The 21,423-nt window shown below is 41.9% G+C and overlaps 1 protein-coding gene across 2 annotated transcripts in view; it reads right to left on the reverse strand.

The window, feature by feature from the left end:
• RGS8 (regulator of G protein signaling 8) overlaps positions 1–20,238 on the reverse strand; it is a 41,315-nt gene extending 21,077 nt beyond the window's left edge. Inside the window, exons 1-3 of one of the 2 annotated variants that reach the window (XM_029618146.1) lie at positions 19,918–20,238; positions 10,921–11,022; positions 6,569–6,633 (exon numbers count right to left, since the gene is read on the reverse strand). In XM_029618146.1, coding sequence (XP_029474006.1) covers positions 6,569–6,633; positions 10,921–11,012 — 157 coding nt within the window. In that variant the 5' untranslated portion in view covers positions 11,013–11,022; positions 19,918–20,238. The remainder of the gene's footprint in view (positions 1–6,568; positions 6,634–10,920; positions 11,023–19,917) is intronic. The other variant, XM_029618148.1, reaches the window with a different exon arrangement.
• Positions 20,239–21,423: the final 1,185 nt, after the last annotated feature.

Below are 21,423 nucleotides of genomic sequence, written 5' to 3' on the forward strand. Positions count from 1 at the left end.
TCTTGTATGATCTTTATCCTGTTGTACTTTATCATAGACTGTTGTACTTAATCATAGACCTAGTCCATTAATGTGACTATCCCCAGTATTTTTTGAAGAAATGTTTTAAGTATTGCAAGTAAAAACAACTTATCTGTTTCAAGATGATCTCAAGAAACTATTCATAGAAAGATGGCAATATAGTTCCCCATTGGCTGGAAGTCAGTGCTTTACTATTTTCTAGACAATACTGACACAGTGGACATTACTATGACAGGAGAAGATATTAGAATTTATTATAATAAACTTTCTTGTTCAGCCTATGAAACACAAAGTTATATTTGAAATGGTGAATTGTGGACTTTTGCATCACAGCTTGGGTGGGTGATACCTGCCTGGAGCCAATGGGGGGCAATGGATTGAATACTAATGAGCCTTTTTAATTAAATATAAAAGGTAATGATGCCTTTGTTTAAAGGGGAAAAAGGGAGGAGAGAAAGTTAGCCATGAGGTGAAATGTTTATTCTGCAGCTTAGATGTATACCAGAGAAAAAAGTGGTAAGGGAATTTTCTTTCTTTTGCTGTAGGGATTTTGCCATTTAGGTGATCTAGTATTCAGCCAGCTGAAACAAGCTGAAAAAAGAATTAAAAAAATTTGAACAGATTTTGTTTTGTTTAGACTAACTTAGTTCAGGGAAGTTTTGGAAGATTTGTCACAATTTTATTTAGAATAGAGAAGGCATATTAATATTTTTTTTGTGAGCCTTTGGACTAGCTCCATAAAGCAAGTGAGAACTGGAAACAAGAATTCCCAAGCATCAGCAGCTGCTTCATCAACCATCTAGATGGTAGAGAAGTTATATAAACAGGTATTCTACAATCAAGGCTAATCATTTTTTTCCTTTTACTATAGTGCTATAAGTTTCTGGGGTTTTTTTTTTAATATAATATAAGAATCTAAATGTATCTTGTAGATGTGCATGTACTGCTTTTTGTTTGTATTTCTTGCAATAGTAATACATTGTGTGTTTATTTTTTGCTCCAGCCTCTCCTCCCCACCCTTGAGAGATCCTTGTTGTGTGGGTGTGATACACATACTCATTCTAAATAACAGGTAGAGTTATTTATGTGGCCCCACTCCCATAGTTGGTATGGGGTTTATATTAGTAAGGGGATTAGTGGGAAAGTGAAAGCAAAGCTTGAGACTATGTGGGATCTGCAGTAATGAAGCAGGGAGTAGGAGGGTGGGGAAATGGGCAGATGAAATGGGCCTTGCAGTCATTATTTGCTCTCAATTTTTACATTGCTGCATGGAGAACATCATCCCATAAAATATGTGCTTCATACTTTACTGTTGACAATGCCATTGCTGTCAGAATATTATAACAGGGTATAGTTATAAGGGAAGGAAGTGATCAAACCAGACTGAAATAGAAATCCTTTTACAAGTTCAGGTATGAGAGCTGCTCCTTTAGCTCCATGACAAAGCCTTAATTTGGAGCAAAAAGGTTGCAAACTCAAATCCCATAATCCCTGGATGGAAAAGTAGATTGTGGTACTTCAAAGACCTGCAACAAGAAGATAAGGTTCACATATAGTGGCAGCCATGGGATACTGAGCCTGACATGGATGAGATGAGTTTTATCAGAAAAGCTATTCCCCTCTTGAGCCGGGGAGAGTTTGTGGCAGGATGAAGGGATAAGAATAAGAGAAGTGAAATGAGCCACCAGTCTAAAAGAAAGAATGATTTACACATACGAAAAAGCAACTGCTTCACAAAAGCACTCTAAACAGTACTAGAAGCTAGAGATTCAGGGAAGGACCTGAAGAGCTCCTTCTATGAATGGGCTGATCTCTGAATGTGTGAAGCACAGGAAGAGTCTGCTCCGCTCACACAATGCCAGTGCAGCAGGCTGAAATCAATCAATCAGAAAGAAAAAAAGCTTTTCCATAATGGAAGCACAGGCAAGGTCCGTTCTTCCACAGCAACATCTGTGCTATTTTTAGTTTGACTACAGACTTATCTTTTGTGTATTATTTAGTACAATAGACATATTTTCTTCACACAGAGCTTTAGGGTGGCACTGTCCTATGAAAATAAATGGGCAGGTCTATTGGACAAAGCATTCTTACCGCAGTAGTCAGATAAACAAAGGGATTACCAGGATAGGCTGAAAAAAATTAGATTAATTAAAAGTAAACTCAGAAGGCATTCAGGCTAGAGACTATGCCTTTATAAGCTTTGTGAATACAAGATCCAATCCAAATACTTCAGAGCAGATTACATTCAGGTACTGTATGCATTTCCCTGTCCCCAGCGGGTTCACAATCTAAGTAGGTACCTGAGGCAATGGAAGAGGAAGTGACCTGCCCATGCCCAGTGTCACAAGAAGCAGCAGCGGGCTTTGAACCTGGTTTCCAGCCTGCTGCTCTAACCACTAGGCGGCTACTCCGCTATGCTAGAGCACCACTTCCATCCCATTTACATAGCGTTAAAGGGATTTATAAAGACAGAATAGTAAAATGAGCAAGTCACAAACTGGCTGTGGAAAGGCACTGAGCATGCTTTAGAGAAGCACCACAGCCAGGGCCCCAGAAAGACACATCTACAAGCCATTTCTAAAGAAAACTAGGTACCTATAGGAAGAATTTATTTGTAAGGGATACTCTGAGTCCACTAATACGTTTTACCCCTTTTGACCAACCCTAAGGGACCTGACGTTTTTTAGACCATCCCTAAAAATGTCCTCCTCTCAAGGCTGGGATTGGCCAACTTGGCCCTCAATATTCAGGTTGAGCATTTGCAAAAGAGGGAGTAGAGTGATGAGAGGTGTTTGGTGGAGGTCCCTGGCTAGGCCCCTCTGGCCTAGAGAAGAAAGGAAAGGAGGCTCTGGAGAGACTGATTTTGGTGAAGAGAAGTTTTTCTGGATTTTTTTAGACTTGATCCCAGCTTCAGGAAAGAACCCCTCCACCTGAGAGAAAGAGAGTCTGGGGGCTATGCCTACCCTACACCCAGCTAAAAGGGTGGCTCCTGCATCCATCTAGCTGAGAGAAGGGAAGTTGTTTGAAAGGAGCAGTTATTTCTATGTTTTTGGAAGTTTTTGGACTTTGGCATACAAGGCCCGAGGAGTTTTGACCATCAGCGAGACTGAGACCTGGCCTTTTAGCCAGGAACCGACTTTCAGTCACCCAGGAGTTTGTCCCGATCCCCATACGGATACTGGCTCAGACAACTGCAAAGTGAGAACAGGTACTGTGGATGTTACTTTTGGTGGCTCGCAGGATGGCCCTGCGAGCCGCCGCCGCACTCACCCCCATTACTGACCCACCCTGCCAAGGACCTCCTGTTGCGGCGGAATGCCACTGCTGCTGCACACTGCCAGACCATGGCCTGCCCTTAGGCAAGCATGCACGCATGTGAGTGCATAATAAAGGCCCCATGGTGGGCAACACTGAGCAGTGCCCTCCAATGATGACATCAAGCCTATTTAAGCAAGAGAACTGCAGTGCCATCTTGCCTCAGCAGTGGGTCTCCTGCCTTGCAGTGCATGTTGCCTTGCATTGCTGTTTCTGCATTCCTGTGCCTTGCCTTGTCTTCTCCAGCCTTGCCTCGTCCAGCCCACCTTGTACAGCCTCCCTTTCTCCTATTCATCTTGTCCAGTGTCTCCAGTGTGTCTTCATCCTCCCTTGGCCTTTTTCTTCGGATCTTGACCCCTTGCCTGGACCTGACTACAATTGCCTGCAGCCTGGATGTGACCCCTTGCCTGGCCCTGACCACTCTTGTTAGCTGCCCTCCCCAACCTTAGCCTGTCTCTGACTCCATCCTACCCTGACCCCAGTGTGCTCATGGACTTCTGTTATCTTCACCGCCCTGGGGACCTACCTAAGTTCTGCTGGCCATCAGAACCAAAGGGCTCAACCTGTGGCAGGTACAGGTGAAGCTCCAGACTGTCCCACTACAGGACGTGTTTGCCAGCTGTTGGCATAAGCCTCAGGGGTTCACCCTTGAGGCTGCATCAGCTACACCGCAGCACCAAGAGCTCACATATCCGCTATCCTTCACAGTGGATTTTTGTTTTTTTTGTATGAAAATTCAGGAAATTGACTTTCCAGTTTATTTTGGTTTCAGTAAAAGTTTTATTTGAACACCATTCAAGTTGCCCTGCCTCTTTTTTCAAAGGATACCAACCCCAAGCTGATTCTACTGACCGTGAGTAGTAACAGTAAGAGAATGTTTGGACTGAGAATGGGCCCCTGTTCCCCTGCAGGCCTTGAGCCTAGGAGATTAAGGGCCTCATTTTCCAATATCGCATTGGTAACGCATTAGGGGGCGTTTCCAATGCAAATGAGGCTTCTTTCGTGCAGCTGGGAAACATCGCATGCGGTGATGTTTTTGCCGTTTGTGAAAACATTAGCGCCATTCGCGATGCGCCTTACTATAGTGCCTATGCCCTAGACAGGTATTTGTAACCCTATGGGAGGGCCACCTACTAACTCGGGGTGGGGATTAGGTATGAGCGTCGGGGGTTGGGGCCACTTTCGCATTCCACATGAGACGTACAGAAAGAACAGTGGTCCCTAGTGAAGATTTGCTGGCCGTCGGAGTGAGGACGCTCACTCCAAGAAGAGGTTTGGGCAATACCTGTCTAGGGCATAGGCACTATAGTAAGGCGCTCTCTCTCTCTCTCTCTCTCTCGCCTGAAATAGGCTGTCCGGTCTGTAACGCAAATTAAAGGGTTGTAGCTAGGAGCCGCGCTAACACTGCGGCTGTTTCGCCGCACACGATACCTGCTTCCTGCTTTACATATGCTCCGCCCCCCTGAATACAAATTTGCATTCGCAAATCGCGTTAACTGCTTGGAAAATGAGGCCCTAAGTCTCCGCCACATCGAGAGAATCCATGCCCTGTGGTTGAAAGGGCTGGTGCCAGAGAACTGGGTCTGGGTGTTTCCCCTGCACTGATTTTGCCTTAACACCGAGGTGGGGGGAGAGCTGCATATTTTTATTTAGAAAACTTCTATACTGCCTGCCCAGACATCAAGAGGCAGCTTACAATGGAATCCCACATTTCAAAGGTATTAAGAACCTTCTATATGCATCTATACCAGGTTTGCACCCACACAACTAACTTGATAAACACAATTTAGCTCTTGTAATTCATGTATTAATTACCAACCGACTTATCTGTTGTAACTCTCTATTCAACAGCATCTCTCAATACAGCCTGAAATACCTCCAACTCTTACAGAATGCTGCCGCCAGACGTTTGGTAGGGGCAAAAGCAACCGACCACATGAGGCCTATCTTATATCAACTGCACTGACTCCCAGTCGAAAGCAGGATAAAATTTAAAATCTTTTGTTTCATCTTTAAATACATGAATAAAAAGTCCCCTGAGTATCTCTCCCAACTTCTTACACTCCCTTTAGAGATCTCTATTCCTTCCAAATGGTCCCTTCTTTCTTCTTCTCCTCCTCTGACTTCTGCCAGATTGACTTGCACAAGACTTCATGCTTTCAGCTGCTGTGCACCAAAAATCTGTAATGGAGTCCCACTACCCCTCTGCCTCAAGCACTGTTACCTCACTTTCCGGATAAAAGTGAAGGCTTGGCTACTCAACCAGACCTTTCCATAGATTGCTTAGTAATGAAGGAGAAAGAAATGTAATGCTCCTATGACTGCATACCTGCTTCAATTATGATTGCAAATGACCCTGCAATTATGTTTATTGCACCTGTAAGTTTAATTTATATTTGATTGTATTCCGCCTTGAGGCCATTCTTGGAGAAAGGTCCTGGAGCAGGTCCAACTCTTTGGAATTCCATCACTGAGGAAATCCGATTAACATCCAACACAAAGGATTTTAAAAAACTTCTCAAAACACATCTTTTTACCCTAGCATATAAAATCAGTTAACAGACCAATATACACATTTTAAAGCTAACATTTTAATCTAATATATTTTTTATGTGATATTTAAAGTGATGTTTTAATGTATTGATTGTGAAGTGCTTTGTTTTATTATGTATGATATATATTGTAAACCGCTTTGACGGTCAGTCCTCTGCCCATACTGCAGAGGTATAGTATAGAGTATATATACTTTTATAGGTATATAAAAACCTATAAATAAATAAAATAAATAACACCAATCAACACCGCATATAATATAAAATCACCATCGATGGGCTGGAAAAAACTAGAACCCCAGAGTCTCTGGAATGTTTTCAGCAAAACATCCGTCATGGTTCTGTTCTTAAACCCACTAGCATGCAAATCCCCTTATATTTCAATATTGCATCCAATAAAATACAGTTCAGGTGGTGTGATGCTTCTGTTTGGGGTTTTATAGCCTGGCCTTACTTTTGGAAATCCACTGGTGTTATCTTGTACTAAGATATCGAAAAGGCACCAAATGTGCTCACCCAGTCCTACTGGTTGGGATCAGGTGCTGAGCATACATAACCAGTGGGGCACAGAGTATACCAACTGATCACCCCAGGACCCTCTCTTAGTCCTCTCTCCAGCTGAACTAGGGTGAATCTAAAATGATTATAAATTGCACACAAGGGGGTCTTTTTCAACTTACATTTATGAGAGAGAAGCAGGTCAAATGAGTGCGCCCACCTCATAGCTTCTTCAGTGGATAACCTTCTGGAAGAGACGATAAGAGGGAGAATTCCATGAGAGCAGTTCCTCTAGTCCCACTCCTGATTAGCTACTTGTGTGCCATCTGCCAACCCAGAGCAAGTCATGCACAGATGTTTTGTATCTGAGAAGCTGCTACAGAGGTTCAAGCTGTAATGACTGCCCAGGGTAAGGCTGACAGGCTGCAGAGCAGATGTGAAGATTTCACTGAGAGTTGAAACAGCAGTGCGTTAGCTCTGAGAATAGTAAGCCACCGCTATGGTGCTAAACTTGCTGAGCACTACTCGGAAAAATTTGGAGCTGCACAAGAAGCTATGCTCAGGAGTAAATCTCAGATCTCAGATCTCAGCTGGACAGGCTGAGCCAGCCTGAATATAATTTTTTACATTGACTCGGGATCTCTCTCTGACTTCCAACTCATACCTGTCCCATGTATTTGTTAAAATCACCTTTGGGTGGTTTTTTTTACTGATTAAAAGAAGTGGATTATGAAGCTTGGGGTGTGTTTTCTGCTAGTGATATGATCAGAGGATATGAAAGCTGCAGTCATTGGTAGAAATGGTCTAACATCTGCTACAGAACTCGCAACCCAAGCTTTGCGCTCATTTTAGCTGCACAGCAAAGGAGTGTATAAATAGCAGTTTTATTTATTCAGCTAAAGAGACATCTTTCCAACCAGACAAAGGCAAGAAGAGACAGTCTCCCCTTTTGCACAGATATGATTTATGAAAGAAAAACTTTAGGGGCAATTTTCAAAGAGCCTGCACAGTTGCAAGGTGCATGGGTGCTTTTATCGCATCCACCGCCTGCTGGTTTTCAAAAGGGAAGCACACACACCTTGCGTCTGCTGTTTTGTGGAGTCGGCCGCATAGGGTAAAATATAGCACGCCTACTTTTGAAAATGCCATGCGCGCATACCGATTTCCTCCCCTCCCTAAACCCATCTCCAGGAATGCCTCCTTGCAATCCAGCTAAAAGCGGGGGCACCCTGTGCAGGCCCGTGCAGAGGAGGGCAGTGGTCGGGCAGGGCAATCTCAGAACATTAATCCATTTTAGCCCGGCTAGATTGCTTTGAAAATTGTCCTCCCAGTCTTCACATGGATGACTTCAAGGGAAAACTGCCTGCAACTTGCAAATCCTTGCATTGCTTTCACTTGTTATTTCTCCCCGGCATGCAACAGTAGACAGAATGTTCCAGATAAACAGCTGTGGAAGTTGCATTCATGGGCTGCACAGCAGCTTGAATAGCAACAAACCTGGATACTTTTGGGAATGTACAGCTCAGACTGTCAGACCAGGAGCTCCACAACCTGAGGTGTAACAGGACGGGGCCTGGCCCATGTAAAGCTTTTTTTTCTTTATTTTGTGTCCATAGGAAAAATACTTGGCACATAGGCCCCCCCTGCTGTCCACTTTAGCCTGATAACCAGTATCCATAAAAATTCAGATAAGAAAATCTCTAAATCTTTCCTTCTTGAAATTTTCTTCCTAGGCCAGTCTACTTAAAGCTTGCTCTCTGGCCCTAATCAGTGCACTAAACAAATATATCTTCCAGTTTATTTCACCTTATAAAATGAGCAGGAATTTTCTCATTGGCTGAAAGTATATATATATATATATCGGGCATGCAACTCTAAGACTAGTAGTCAGAATAACTAAAACAGGCATTGTCTTAGGAACCCACATAGGTTGTAAGTTCTTTGGGGCAGGGACTCATTGTTCAGTACTCTAGTTAAAGTGCTATGTACATATCTAAAAAAATAAAATAAATATACAAATTTAAATCTGTATCACAGTCCGAATGTATGCAGTGCATCTGATAAATGTTCATTGTGGGTAACCTGGCTTGCAGCCCTTAAGGACCAGATTTCTACACCATGGTATAAATAATTACATTTGCACAGTTCCGGTCTAGTTTTGACTCATTGCTGCCCATTATATCCATGCATTTCAGAATGAGAAAATCCTATTGGTGAAAACTGCTGTCAATCACAGAACGTTCACCAGCCATTTTGGAACACCAGCTGCCTGAGAGAAAAAAGAAACCAGCTACTACCTTTTTCCTTTTTTTTCACATTTTCTATGGGCATTTTATCCATTTTTCAGCTTTAAGGCATTCTTAGTGCATCTGAAAGGCTGCTGGATGCGTCTGAGTCCCCTCTGCACACTTTCATTCTTTATATCTTGGGAACAGTTTATGACACAAATATTTACTTCACTGAAAAGCTGAGATCTCCTAGTTTTCAAATGGTGTGTAAGAGGTATGTTACTCTAAGCCTCCCCAAATAATCACGTAAAAGATTGTTAGCCTGGTACTAGTGCCTTTCAGCTTTTTTTCTGTGATGCTGCAGTTACCAAAGAAACAGTAGTCACCTCTGCTGCATAATACAAATCTTGTTTTCTGGTTCGAATTTGCAATTAAAGCCTTTCTTGACAGGAATTATATTGAAATGAATTTGATTATATTAAATACATTCATTTTTAAAGCACTGCTAATAGCATTTTCACTATGTTCTAAGAACTATTTTTAATTCCCTCCATAAATGACCCAGATTATCTTAATTTTATAATCAGCATATTTTAAAAGAAATATTCAATTTAAAGATTTTGTAAGTAGAATAGCACACTCTAGGTTGTGAGAAATTGAAAGTATATATATAAGTATATATAATATATATACAGTAAATATAGAAGAATAGGAACAATTTAGGGATTGACACAAAAATAACAAAAAAATCTATTTATTAATTTTTCACAATTATAGAAAATAATACAATATAGAAAAGGGTTGGCTAATACCAAATGTTAAAAAGGATAAAAGTCATAAAATGTCTGTATGCAGAGATGTTGTTGATACAAAGTCTTTATAAATCCTGTGGGGGCAGGGATCTGCTCCAAATTATAGGAGAAACTGATGTTTGAACTTCCAGTGCATGTGTGAATCCTCTGCGCTCTCTTTAATGTGATAATCTATGCAGTGAACAGTTGATTTCACACGGGTTTATAATGGAACAAACTTTACTAGTTAATGTAGTACTGTGTTAGTATATATCTATGATTACCCTCAAAGGTAATCAGGATTGCTGACAAAACCATAGCAAAAAACATCTATTAGGGAAAATTCAAATAGTACAAAGCCAAAAGAACGTATGATATCGATATCAATAGTATTAAACTATGTTATACAATGTAATTAAATACACACAATTAAAAATGTTTTGCAAGAAGTATTCTGAAAATGATCCTGCATACGATGAACACATACCACACGCATGCTCTAACTATACTAAAAATAATAAACCAACGAACATGTAATGAAACTAACAAACTGAAAAGATTCATCGTTTTTATTACATGACACGATGTTGAAATTCAACAAGGATACTCGTTTCACCAGATGGCTTCTTCAGGGGGAATTTGAACATGGAGAAACATCAGATAGATCTGAGCAGGATTAGAAATGTGCTGTCTGTCTTAAAAAACTGTGTTTATTCAAAACCAGCAGAGATCTATAGAACATCGCATCAAACAATAAAAACGATATATCTTTTGTTTGAATTTGTTAGTTTCATTACATGTTCGTTGGTTTGTTGAAAAGGTACATGTTATTTTTAGTATAGTTAGGGCATGCGTGTGGTATGTGTCAATCTTATGCAGAATCATTTTCAGAATAACTCTTGCAAACGTTTTTTAATTGTATGTATTTAATTACATCATATATATATATATATATATATATATATATATGTAGAGATATAAATATGGATATAGATTTATATGCATCCCTAAATGCTTCAAATGTGAAGCCAATGGTATGCAAATATCTTTCTAACCGTGCACTTGTCATGTGCTGTTCTCAGATTCTCCTTCCAGGAATAGGTCAAGGAGTTCATGACCTCCTATGATCAGGAAAGGAAGATTTATAGAGCCTCCACCAGAGTTATGTCCAACACAGATTCTCTGCCAATGAAATGCAGCTGTTTGTGTAATAACTGTTGTAGCCTGTCTTCCAAGGACTGTGAGTACTACTTCAACAGCACACCCAGCTCTGACAGGCACAAGGAGCATGATGATGAGCTGGAAATTGAACCTGAGTTTTTGGCTCAGTTGCACGGAAGGCTAACTTTTGAGCCATAAGGTGGTTCCCTAGGATGTTGTCGCCTATCTTTTTTTATACCAGATAAATATATACTTCCTCTCCTTCTTTTTAGCAGTCAGATGTATAATTTGTACTGTGCAGGACTTTCTGTAGGTAATAATCAGGTGGGATGAGGATGTTGCATAGGCACTTACTTCAGAGCCCGGCTAGGTTTGTCAGGCAGAACAGCGGTGAAGTCAGAGCATGAGTCAGACTTGTGAGACAGGCAGGCCAGGCGAGTCCTCATTCCTCTGCTTCTGCCGACGTCAGAAAGAGGGAAAAACACAAACGTTGAGAACAGGAATGCACAAAGCCCCATCACCTGAGCATACGGTTTAGTGAAGGCACGAGAGCAAGTGAGATGAAAGAATGCCTTAGGCAGAGGATATGAGCTACAACACTACAATTTGCTGCATTTTAGAAACACATTTTTAGCAGAGTGGTAGAGAAACTGTCAAGCAGAATAATAGGAGGGCAGAAAAGAATTTTGCAACCAACATTCCCTGAGGAAACATTCAACTCTTGCCAACATGTGCTCTCTAATAATGTTTCCAGAACTCACTGAGCTTAGCTACTGGTCAAGAAAGCATTCATCAAGGGCATCACCTATTAAATGCCTGCAGTTGTAGGGTAGGCACCATATAATCTTACTAATGGTACTGGCTGGTCTGTGCTGAACCCTATGCATTGAGCCTCTCGTTTGCTCTATGCCCAAGGGTCCTCATTGAATTTCTCTACCAACCTCTTCTGAGCCCTCTCGTCTCACTAACTGTAGAAGGAACTGTCTCCCTCCGCATCTCTGCAGCTCACGTCTCTCCTGATCCTTCTGCAGTACAGAGTCTAGCAGCCATACTGGTCCTGCAGAAAACTGAAATGTATGCAGGTTGTGATTCCTCTGTTCACACTTCTACATGACTTTCTCTACAATCCATTTACATTTTCACCTAGGCCCCTTTTTCCCTTTACAGCGTCTGCTTTATCGAGAGCTGTCTCATAGATACACAATGGAGGGAAGCTCCTGAAACAGTGTTCTGACGAAAGGTCTCATCTGTTGCTTGGATTTCGATTACTTTCCTGGATTTGGGTGGTACCAGTGTATTACAGATTACACGCATATTCTGTGGGCCAGTCCTACTCTCAGTGGCAGATCCAAGTTCAATTCCTGGTCCCAGATCCCTGATCCTTGGACTGGCACAGGCTAGGGACAACACACAGAAAGTTTCCAAAACCCCTAGGGAAAGAAGGGCACCTATCTACTGGCTGTCGGCTGATATAAAGTGAACCCTGAAGGGAAATATGTCTGTGAGACTTGCACAAGGACCGTAGCTGCAACAGCCAGCCTGGGGTGGGGGGAGATTAAATTGGGAGGAAAAACAAGATGGCCCGCAACTGAAGTCTCACAGCACCCAAAACCAGATGCCCATACTGAGAAGCAGGCAGCTGCTAGGCAATAAGCAGAATGGTTAAAAAATATAGTCTGAACTTTATATTCCACCTCCACTGAGTAACAACTGACTTCAAACACTAAATTCTTCAAGCATGAGGTATGCTAGAGTGTCTTATAGCTGTCACAAACTTAACGAAATATTTTAGACAAAGCTGCCAAACTGATTCTGGTGCTTGCTTAGTTTTGATAAATAACTTTGGTATGTGATTCCTTCTTTGATGCTCATGAAGATCCTTTCAAGATCATGTCCTCACTGAGCTAAGGAATAGAAAACAGTCCAGCAGGTGAAACAGAGAGCATGCAGGTCTCATTTTGTGACTGACTCCGACAATACAGTGTGCGTTTTATGTTGCACATTTTTATATTATGGCTTAGAAGTGCTATCAAATTGCTGCGCACAAGCCTGACTTCAATCAACGCCTGTTTCCATTTCATTAACCAAAAATTCAACAAATTACAGATTAGAGATCATCAAGTATCTTTCATCCAGAAAATCCTACTGGATTTTGGAAGAGGTCTTCTTGACGATAACCATGATGTTAAGAATGACTGAGCTACCCAAGTGCCTCCCTGTGTGATTCAACCACTGAACGGGTCACACATGCAATGATAGGCAGAGGTGACACTTTCATCTTATCTCAGTTCATTCTCTGACTGGCAAGTCAGAGATGGTGCTCTCATCATGCCTTGTGCTCCAGAGCCGTAGCTAGTCCATTAAGCACCTACGGCCAAGTGAAAAAGTGCGCCCTCACCCTGAGCACAACATAAAACACCACACGCTGGGAGACTCTGTTGCATGTAGGGGTCTTTGATTTTTATTTTCACTCAGCAAGTTCCTCTTGCTCCTTTTGGCTTCCAGCTCAATCGAATCCTGTATGGGAATCCTGGCTCCATCATGAGCCTTCATTCAAAAACTGAACTGGAAACCCCCAGAAGCTAGACTCTGCATGCCATGCAACACTAAAGAAATAGAAACATTTCCTCCCGTATTGTGCAAAACCAAAGGTATCATGAGCCGCACATTCCCAAAGCTGACATATTCCATTCACTAAAATGAAGATAAAATGCTTTTTTCTACCCTGGTTGGCTGGATGATTGATTTTGCTAATCACTTTGGTTCTCATCTCTTTATACTGCTTTCCTCTTCTTGGTCTCCTGTTCATTTCTTTCATTTCATATCTCTCCTCCTGTCTTCTTCAGTTCCTTTCCTACATCTTTGTCTAATATTGATCTTTTCTTTTTCTTCTCCTTTTTCTTCATTCTGTTTATCTCTGCCTCAGGGCCGGTACAAGGGTATTGGGTGCCCTAGGCGACCCTCGCGCTGCCCCCCCTGGGTCGTGCCCTTGGTCGCGCCCCTCCCCCACCTGTTTTGGCGCCGACTGTGTGCTGCTCGCGGCCCTGAGAAGCACACAATCTCTATTTCTCTTTGCCATGAGCGGGATAGGCCCTGCTTGCGGCACCACGTGGCTGCTCTTCGGCGCCCCCTATGGCTCTGCGCCCTAGGTGACCACAGAAGTTCTCCTAATGGACATGCCGGCCCTGCTCTGCCTCTCTATCCACTCATCTACATTTCATCCCCCTTCTCTCCCTCCAGTTTTCTGTGTCTATCCTACACCTCGCCAACTCCCTCCTGTCACTCAGTCATCTCCCCCTCATTGAGTTGCTCTTTTTACCATCTCCAGCTCTCTGGCCCTCTTGTCCTTCACCTCAACAGCTACATTCTTTCTCTTGAAAACCCCTTACCTTCAAATCCTCCTTCTTCCCCTTCACCCTCTTTCATCTACTTTAGTCGTCTTCCAGCCAATCATAACTTACACCCTTCCCTAGGGCAAGTCTATGGGTATTAGGCACCTTAGGTGAAACTTACAGACTTGCACCCTCCCTCTCCTGGGACGAGCCCTCCCCCTCCCGGGATGAGCCCTCCCCACACACAATTGCAAATTATGCATTTATAATAACAGATTTCACATGAAAAAGGACTTTCTGGGGTAAAAATATCACTTATAACATGTATATTATATTTACATACACTGCTGTGGTGCCAACCAGAAAACCCTACAAAAACAGTAAAATAAAAAGACACTTGGAACCCATCTGGTACTATGCCTTTGGTAATACATGTTGGTTGTGTGCTTGGACCTAGGAAAGCTAAGAGTAAATTGAATTACAATTCTAATATAGTAAATCATTAATTTCAAAACAACACTAACTGCCAGTACTCAAACAGTAACAACCCAATCTATGAAAAGGCAACACTGCAACTATTTTACCAGGTCTTAAAATACCAATACATCTCCTATTAGGAAAACAAAACATGCCAGTCTGCTATAAATCCCTATACAGAAATACCTCACCTCGGTCATACTGTAGAACACAGACAGACCCTCATGGAATACAGAACAAAAAGATCATAAAGTATAAATGAAAACATGCAGAGAAAAACTGAACTATAAACTGCAACAAGCCTGACACTATATGTAATGCAACAAAGGAAAACAGAAACATCACCAGTCCTCATAAAACATCAAATAAAATCAATAAACATAAACCATAAATCATAATAGTAAAACCACACTAAAAAGGAATATTTCAAAACAGCTGATGAACAGAGCAGCATCCAATAATTAAAAACTCATATAAAACTTTTTCAAATGGCAATAAAATATTTCAAAACAGCAAATAACATCCTATAATTAAAACTAATAAGTATTTCAAAATCTCTTGCTTTTCATACCTGTGAACTTTTGATTTGCAAACTTCTCCTCTCTCTCTAACACACACATGCTCAATCACTCTCTCACATGCTGAATCACACACACATGCAAAACTTGTTCTCCATCTCAGATTCTGTCATACACACACACAAACATGCTCATTCTCTCTCACATGCTCAATAATATGCACACACTCATTCACTCTCATATGCTCGATCATATACATACACACACAAGATCATTCTCTCTCATGCTCAATCATACACACAAATACAAACTCATTCTTTCTCACATGCTCAATCATATACCTACACAAACACTCATTTACTCTCTCACACATACACCCACAGGCTCGTTTGCTCTCTCACACATGCACAATCACAGACACTCGTTCATTCTATCACATGCTCACATATATACACACAAACACACTCCTTTGTTCTCACAAATGCATTCTCAATCATATCCACACACGTACTCTTTTGCTCTCTCTCGCACATACATGCTCAATCATATACTCACACACGTGTTCCTTTGCTCTTTCAAACATATATGCTCAGTCATATACAGACATTTACTCCTCTGCTCTCTCTCACACACACACAACTATGCACAATCATGCAGACATATATGCGCACGTGCGCTCTCTTTTTCTCTCCACAAGCTGTGCTCCTCCTGACTGGTGGAGGAAGGGGCAGTAGGAGGCCAATGTTTCTTCTTTAAGCCCCCGGGCCACGTTCTTCGCAATGCTGGGTATGGGGTGGGGTGGGACCGGGGGCTGGAGGAGGCCAACGCTGCAACGCAGACCGCACTCCTCTTGACTTCCAGCGTTCTGGGGGTAGGAGGCCGATGCTGCTTTCTGCAGCTCTGCAGGCCACGCTTCTCACTGCTGGGGCAGAGTGGGAAGGCCAATACTGTTTCTTTTGAAATTGCAGGCTGCTCTGATCTTAGCTGTGGGCAGAAGAGGAGAGTGGCAGTTTTGGGTATTTTTTTTTGTCCTGATTTGGGCCAACGCTCCAAATGACAGCCCTGAGGGTACGTGGGACACCAGGAGTAGGTGCAGCAGCTCTTCTCCCCTCAGGCAGCTCAGCTCTTGAGACCCCAAAGTTGTATTGAGTGAGAGAGATGTCGCTCCTGCTGCATGGCGCCTAAGGCCGAAGTCATATTAGCCATAGGCAAGCTATGGCTCTGTTGTGCTCACATCTCTGTTGCACAAGAGATTAGATGAGGGTAAAAGGTGAAATCTGATACTGAACAGAAGAAGGCCATAAAATCCAGGAAACGGGTATAGAGTGGTGAGAAACATAAGGTAGATTACAATGCACTCATAGTTCTGTTGGGGAAAGCAAGAGGACAAGGAAACGTCGTCATTTCTCTGTAGTTTCATCCCTGGCATCAGCATGGCAGAGCTAAGATTATATTCGATTGTTTTTTACATCAGGTTATCTGAGAAATGTGATACAAAGGGCTTACAAATGGGCCCTATATCTAAACCGAGATCTTCTTTTTCAGAAATCTCAGTGTGATCCAGCAGATCGTATTGTTTGTGTTCTGCCATATACTAATGTTTCTGGGTGGATTGCTAAGATCATTTAGTGCAATCCCTTTCCCTTTTCTCTGATAAGACTCCCTTATTTGCCTACAAAATATCATGGAATTTGCGTGATATTCTTGTATCATCCCTTTTAGTGCAGCGGGGCTCTTCTCAAAGTAATGGGTCTCATCAGAGTTGTGGTGGCTGCAAAATATGTCCTTTTGTATTTGAATATTACCCATTTTGTTCACCTGATTTCAAAACGAGTGTATTCCCTTGCGGTCACATACCACTTGTGCCTCTTCTCAAGTCATTTACATTATTATTTGTCCCTGTATTCTTATTTATGGAGGTAAAACTATGAGAGCTATAAGAATTAGAATCACTGAACACTGTAGCTTGATCTGTTGTGGTCGCGCCGAGGCTCCATTAACATCCCATTGGGTGGCGGCGGGACATGGAATCAGTGATTTGAGGTTTTTAGTTATATAGCAGGTACAGTTTACTTTTGGTGGGGATATAAACTCTTATGTATTTCGGCAAGAACAACAATGGATATTTAAACTATAGTCCATATGTTCAAAAGGTCTGAATAATAAAATTGAATGGGGTGTGTTTTTGAAGAAGTGATACATATTATGCATTTTTGATTGGTGCTTTAAAGTAAACACCTCTTTCTTTGTTTTCTGATTGGTTCATTTGAAGTCAAGGGTAGGCATTTAAAGGATCATGGGACTAAGCACCTACACTGGCATTTTCTATCTTGCAGAGACTTCTGACCCCCTATTCTGCAAGTATATAAAGATTTTTTTTCTCTTTTTTTTTCTTTCTACTAGGTTGTTCTTGACCTTTCTTCCTTGCTTTGATGTTTTAATTTTTGTATATATTTTATTCTTAGTGATGCCACTGCAAGAGACTTTGGCTAGATAATGCTATTTCCACTGAAGAAGCCATTACGGCGAAACATGTCGGGATTGATGTGATTCTTGCAGCGAAATATTTCGGCTTGATTGCACCAGTGCGAATATGATGTAATATTTAGCATTTCACCTTGCTGCAGTAGTTATATTGATTTCCTTGGATCTACATGACATTTGCAGTGATTTCATGTCAAACTTGCCATAGTGAAAAAGCATTGTAACATTAGAATTTTTACCCTGTTGTGGAAGTTATATGGAATTTCCTGTTTTCGAAAATCGATACTTCAGTGGGAACCATATGGAGATGTGAAGAAGAATATGACAAACTATGTTAAAAAACTATACGGCGAATAACGAACGGTGAGCCTGTTGATTCAGGAGAACAATAATCTTTAATAACAGCTAAACTTTATTTTTTCCGCTGCTTTTTAAGACTGCTTTTTGTTTTGAAAAACATGTCTGAACTATATTTTCTTCAAGCAGTTTTTTTTGAGGGGTGAAATTAGCTGTTTCTTAAGGGTATTTTCTATATATATTTTGCACAGGATTAATGTGATGTATAGGTATGTGGTGTGAGTGGTTTGAATGTGAGTTTGTTTGTGTTGTACACCTCTTGTGGTTGGTGTGAAATTTTAGCCTGTTATTGTGGTTCTATATACGTTTTTGGAAAAATATTTGTGTAAATTTTCATAAAATACTCGTATAGAATGAATTTGATAATAACATTTGATATATTTATGTAAAAAAAATGTTTTTCTTATATTCTACACTATTTTCCCCTCCCATTAGGCACGTGTATTGACTAGTAGCCATTCAGTGGACTGTAGAGGCCGTCGTTGCAGCTGGCAGCGCAAGAGCCATCCGCACTGCAAGGAACGATTTCAGGCAGCTTCAGACCTACAGGGGATCACTTTCAGCTGGGGTGACGCCTGCGGCTACTTTTCTTCCTGCAGACTTTACACTAATTTTCAAAGTCAAAGTGTGAAATGCACATATTTTTTGCTTACAAAATTATCCCTGCAAACCTGCGTGCACGCGACTGCACCTGCTTTTTGGGGCGCGGAGTTCTGCCGAAATCATTTTCTTGCATACTTTATAAAATTGAAAGGTATGTGTGCCGTGTCCCAATCCTGCCCACCCCCCATCCCCCTCTATGTGCGTAAAAGTATGTGTGTATACCTCACATGTATGAAATCTGACACATTTATGGGTCATGCAGGTTTTTTTAAAGGGCCATTGCTGCAGGTAGAGCATTATTTTACCCATAGAAATTCCTTTAAATATTACCCACCCTGTCATTAATCGAAAGAAGAGGAGCATCCCATATCCTCTCACCCTTAGTGTCTTTCTCTCTTTCTCTTTCCTCCTTCCCCTATTTGGAAAATGTTCCTGAATAGGGCAAGTTCTAGTTAACCTAGCCTCAGTAAGCTATCCACAAGTCCTGAAGCCCCTGGGCTCCAGATCCTATCACGTGCTGTCTTGTTTCATTGTCCCTCTAGAGAAACCTGCTGGAACAGGGGGCTCCTGGCAGGGGACTGTCACTGGGTGCAATATGTCACCTGGTACATCAAGGAATGGCTCCCTTATCTACCGCAGAGGAAGGACAGAAGGAATGGGAAAAGAGTAAGAGGAAAATGGAGAACTGAGGATAAGACCTTACCGTAGCCTGATCCTCCGAGGACCTGCTGATTTCCCTGGGCTCTGCTCACCAGATGCATCAGCATCCATTTGTAAAGCTGCTTGTACTAAGGCACAAAGCTTCTTTACTGAAAGGATGGAGCTGGGATTTGTACTGCACACGCCAAACGGAGCATTGCCCTTAATTCTACTCTTCAAAGCCTACTGGCTTCAGTTGCATTTCACATCAATCCCATCACTGTAATCCCTTAACCCACCTACCACCACCTGCTTTTAGAGAATGAGAACTACTATCTCCTGAGACCTAGACAGTGGGATTCTCTTCCACACTGCACCACATTCACACCCCTCTTTCCACCCCACCTACAGGCTTTCATTGTTATAGACTTCCTCTCTCCCGTCTCATATTCTGTCCTTTGGATCTTATTTACCACTTTGCATTCCTGTAATCACTTACCCCACCTCTGTAGCCCTGGTTATTCACCTGCCCACTATCACTGTGCCCCCTGATGCACATGGCACATGTGAATAATTGTGGACTTTAGTGCCCACAACCTGAGTCACTAGCTGATTACCGGGGACAATGGATTGGACAGACATCACAGTGATTCTGTCATTAGCGCACTGTTTTTTAATTTGTCATGAAAAGAGTATAGGGGAATTTCCAGAACATTCAGCTGAATTTTTGCTGCTGTAATGAGATCAAATCTTCAGAATGTCAACAGCCCACTGCAGGGAGATGCAAACATGTTCACTAAACACTTCTGAATATTTCAGAGATACATTAAAAAAAAACCAAAAAAAAAACCCCCCCACCCGAGTATACAGCAATACAACAGTTTTAAAGCCATGCAGTCATTGTACGCCAGAGCTGGACAGACAGAAAAGATGCTCATTACCTTTGGCCTGCAGTCACACTCACAGCATGCAGGGCTTTGGCAGAGGGACTGAGGAGAGAGCAGCTTCAGGAAGGAACCTCTGACTAGTCTAACCTTGAGTGGAGGCGAGAATGTGGAACAGAAGGGAGTGGAGGAAGAGAGGCACGCACCTTCCAGCTCCCTGGCATATCTGAAATCTCTTGTCTCCTCTGCATTTCAAACAGTAAGCCAGCCTAACCCAGCAGGTTTAGGCTTGGCTACACCACACAGCCGAGTCACCCAGCTCATTGGTGAGAATTCGCAGTAGCCCATCTGATCAGAGCATGTTGGGTTTTTTTTTTGTTTTTTTTTTAATTGCTCATCACTTCCACTCCCCGTCAGTATCATTAGCTCAGACACTGTGCCTCTGCCACAGGAAAGACTCTTCAGAACCGTATCTCTACACTCCTCCTCCAGAGAGAGAGCTGAAAAAGCCTTTCTTCCTGCAAATATCTTGTTGATTCAAGTTCCTTCCTGCCACCACCTTTCTCCCACTCTAGATTCATTTCAAATAAATCTTTGGCATACAGGTTAGAAAAGTGTTTGATACTCAGTGCCTTCCTTAGTTATGGTGATTTATCTTGCTTCTTGGTTGACCAGATAGTTCCAGAGGGTTGAAGAAAGCTTATAAATATGGCTTTATGCTTGAACATACTTAGTAGAAAAGCTGAATATAAGTCCAAGACTATTTATCAATATTAATTCTTTTAAAATTCCTGGTAATAAAGGTTAATAAATAAAAAAAAAATATATATATAAAGTGATACCTTTTTATTGGACTAACAATACATTTCTTGACCAGCTTTCAGGCACTAAACACTTCTTTCCTCTGGTCAGGATAGAATGAGAAGAAAATATAAGTGAATCATAAAAAACATTCCAATGGTAGAGTGAAAGGGAAACAGGAAGTTGGAGGTTGGAGTTTGATGGGTGATCAGACGGTGACAAGCAGTAGAATTTTATGGCTCATAGTGGGTTAAGAAGCTTAGGTCTTTTTTTTTTTGCATTTTATTTATACAGTTCCAGTTCATAAACAAGAGTAAACCTTGTTTTAGAAATACAGGTTGAAGCTCCCAATTCAGTGAAAACAAGAATAGAAGTAAGTATAGGAAACATATACTTGTGTAGCCCCCCCTCACCCCGTTTCAAAGTGGGTCACACTTCCAATCCACTCGCTGCAGGGTTGGAGACATGGCTTCTGTGACGGAGACCAGGTTAACCTAAAAAGGATCACTCTTAAAAACCGTCTTCACACCAAATAGAAAAGAGATTTACTGAGTCAAACTGCACACACTAAAGGATGTAACCCGCTGCTGACCGCGGGGTGCTGCACAGTGGGTAAGCATCCCATATATCTCTAGGTCTTGAGTTCAGCATGGTTCCCGACGTCCTGATCGTCTGATGTATCCTGCAGCTCTGTCTGTGGACCCTCACCACCTCAGTATTTTTATAGGCCCAGCCAGAGCCGCAGCCAGGCAATGTGGCGCC

The sequence above is a fragment of the Rhinatrema bivittatum genome, chromosome 10, assembly GCF_901001135.1.
Source record: "Rhinatrema bivittatum chromosome 10, aRhiBiv1.1, whole genome shotgun sequence".
Lineage (NCBI taxonomy): Eukaryota > Metazoa > Chordata > Amphibia > Gymnophiona > Rhinatrematidae > Rhinatrema > Rhinatrema bivittatum.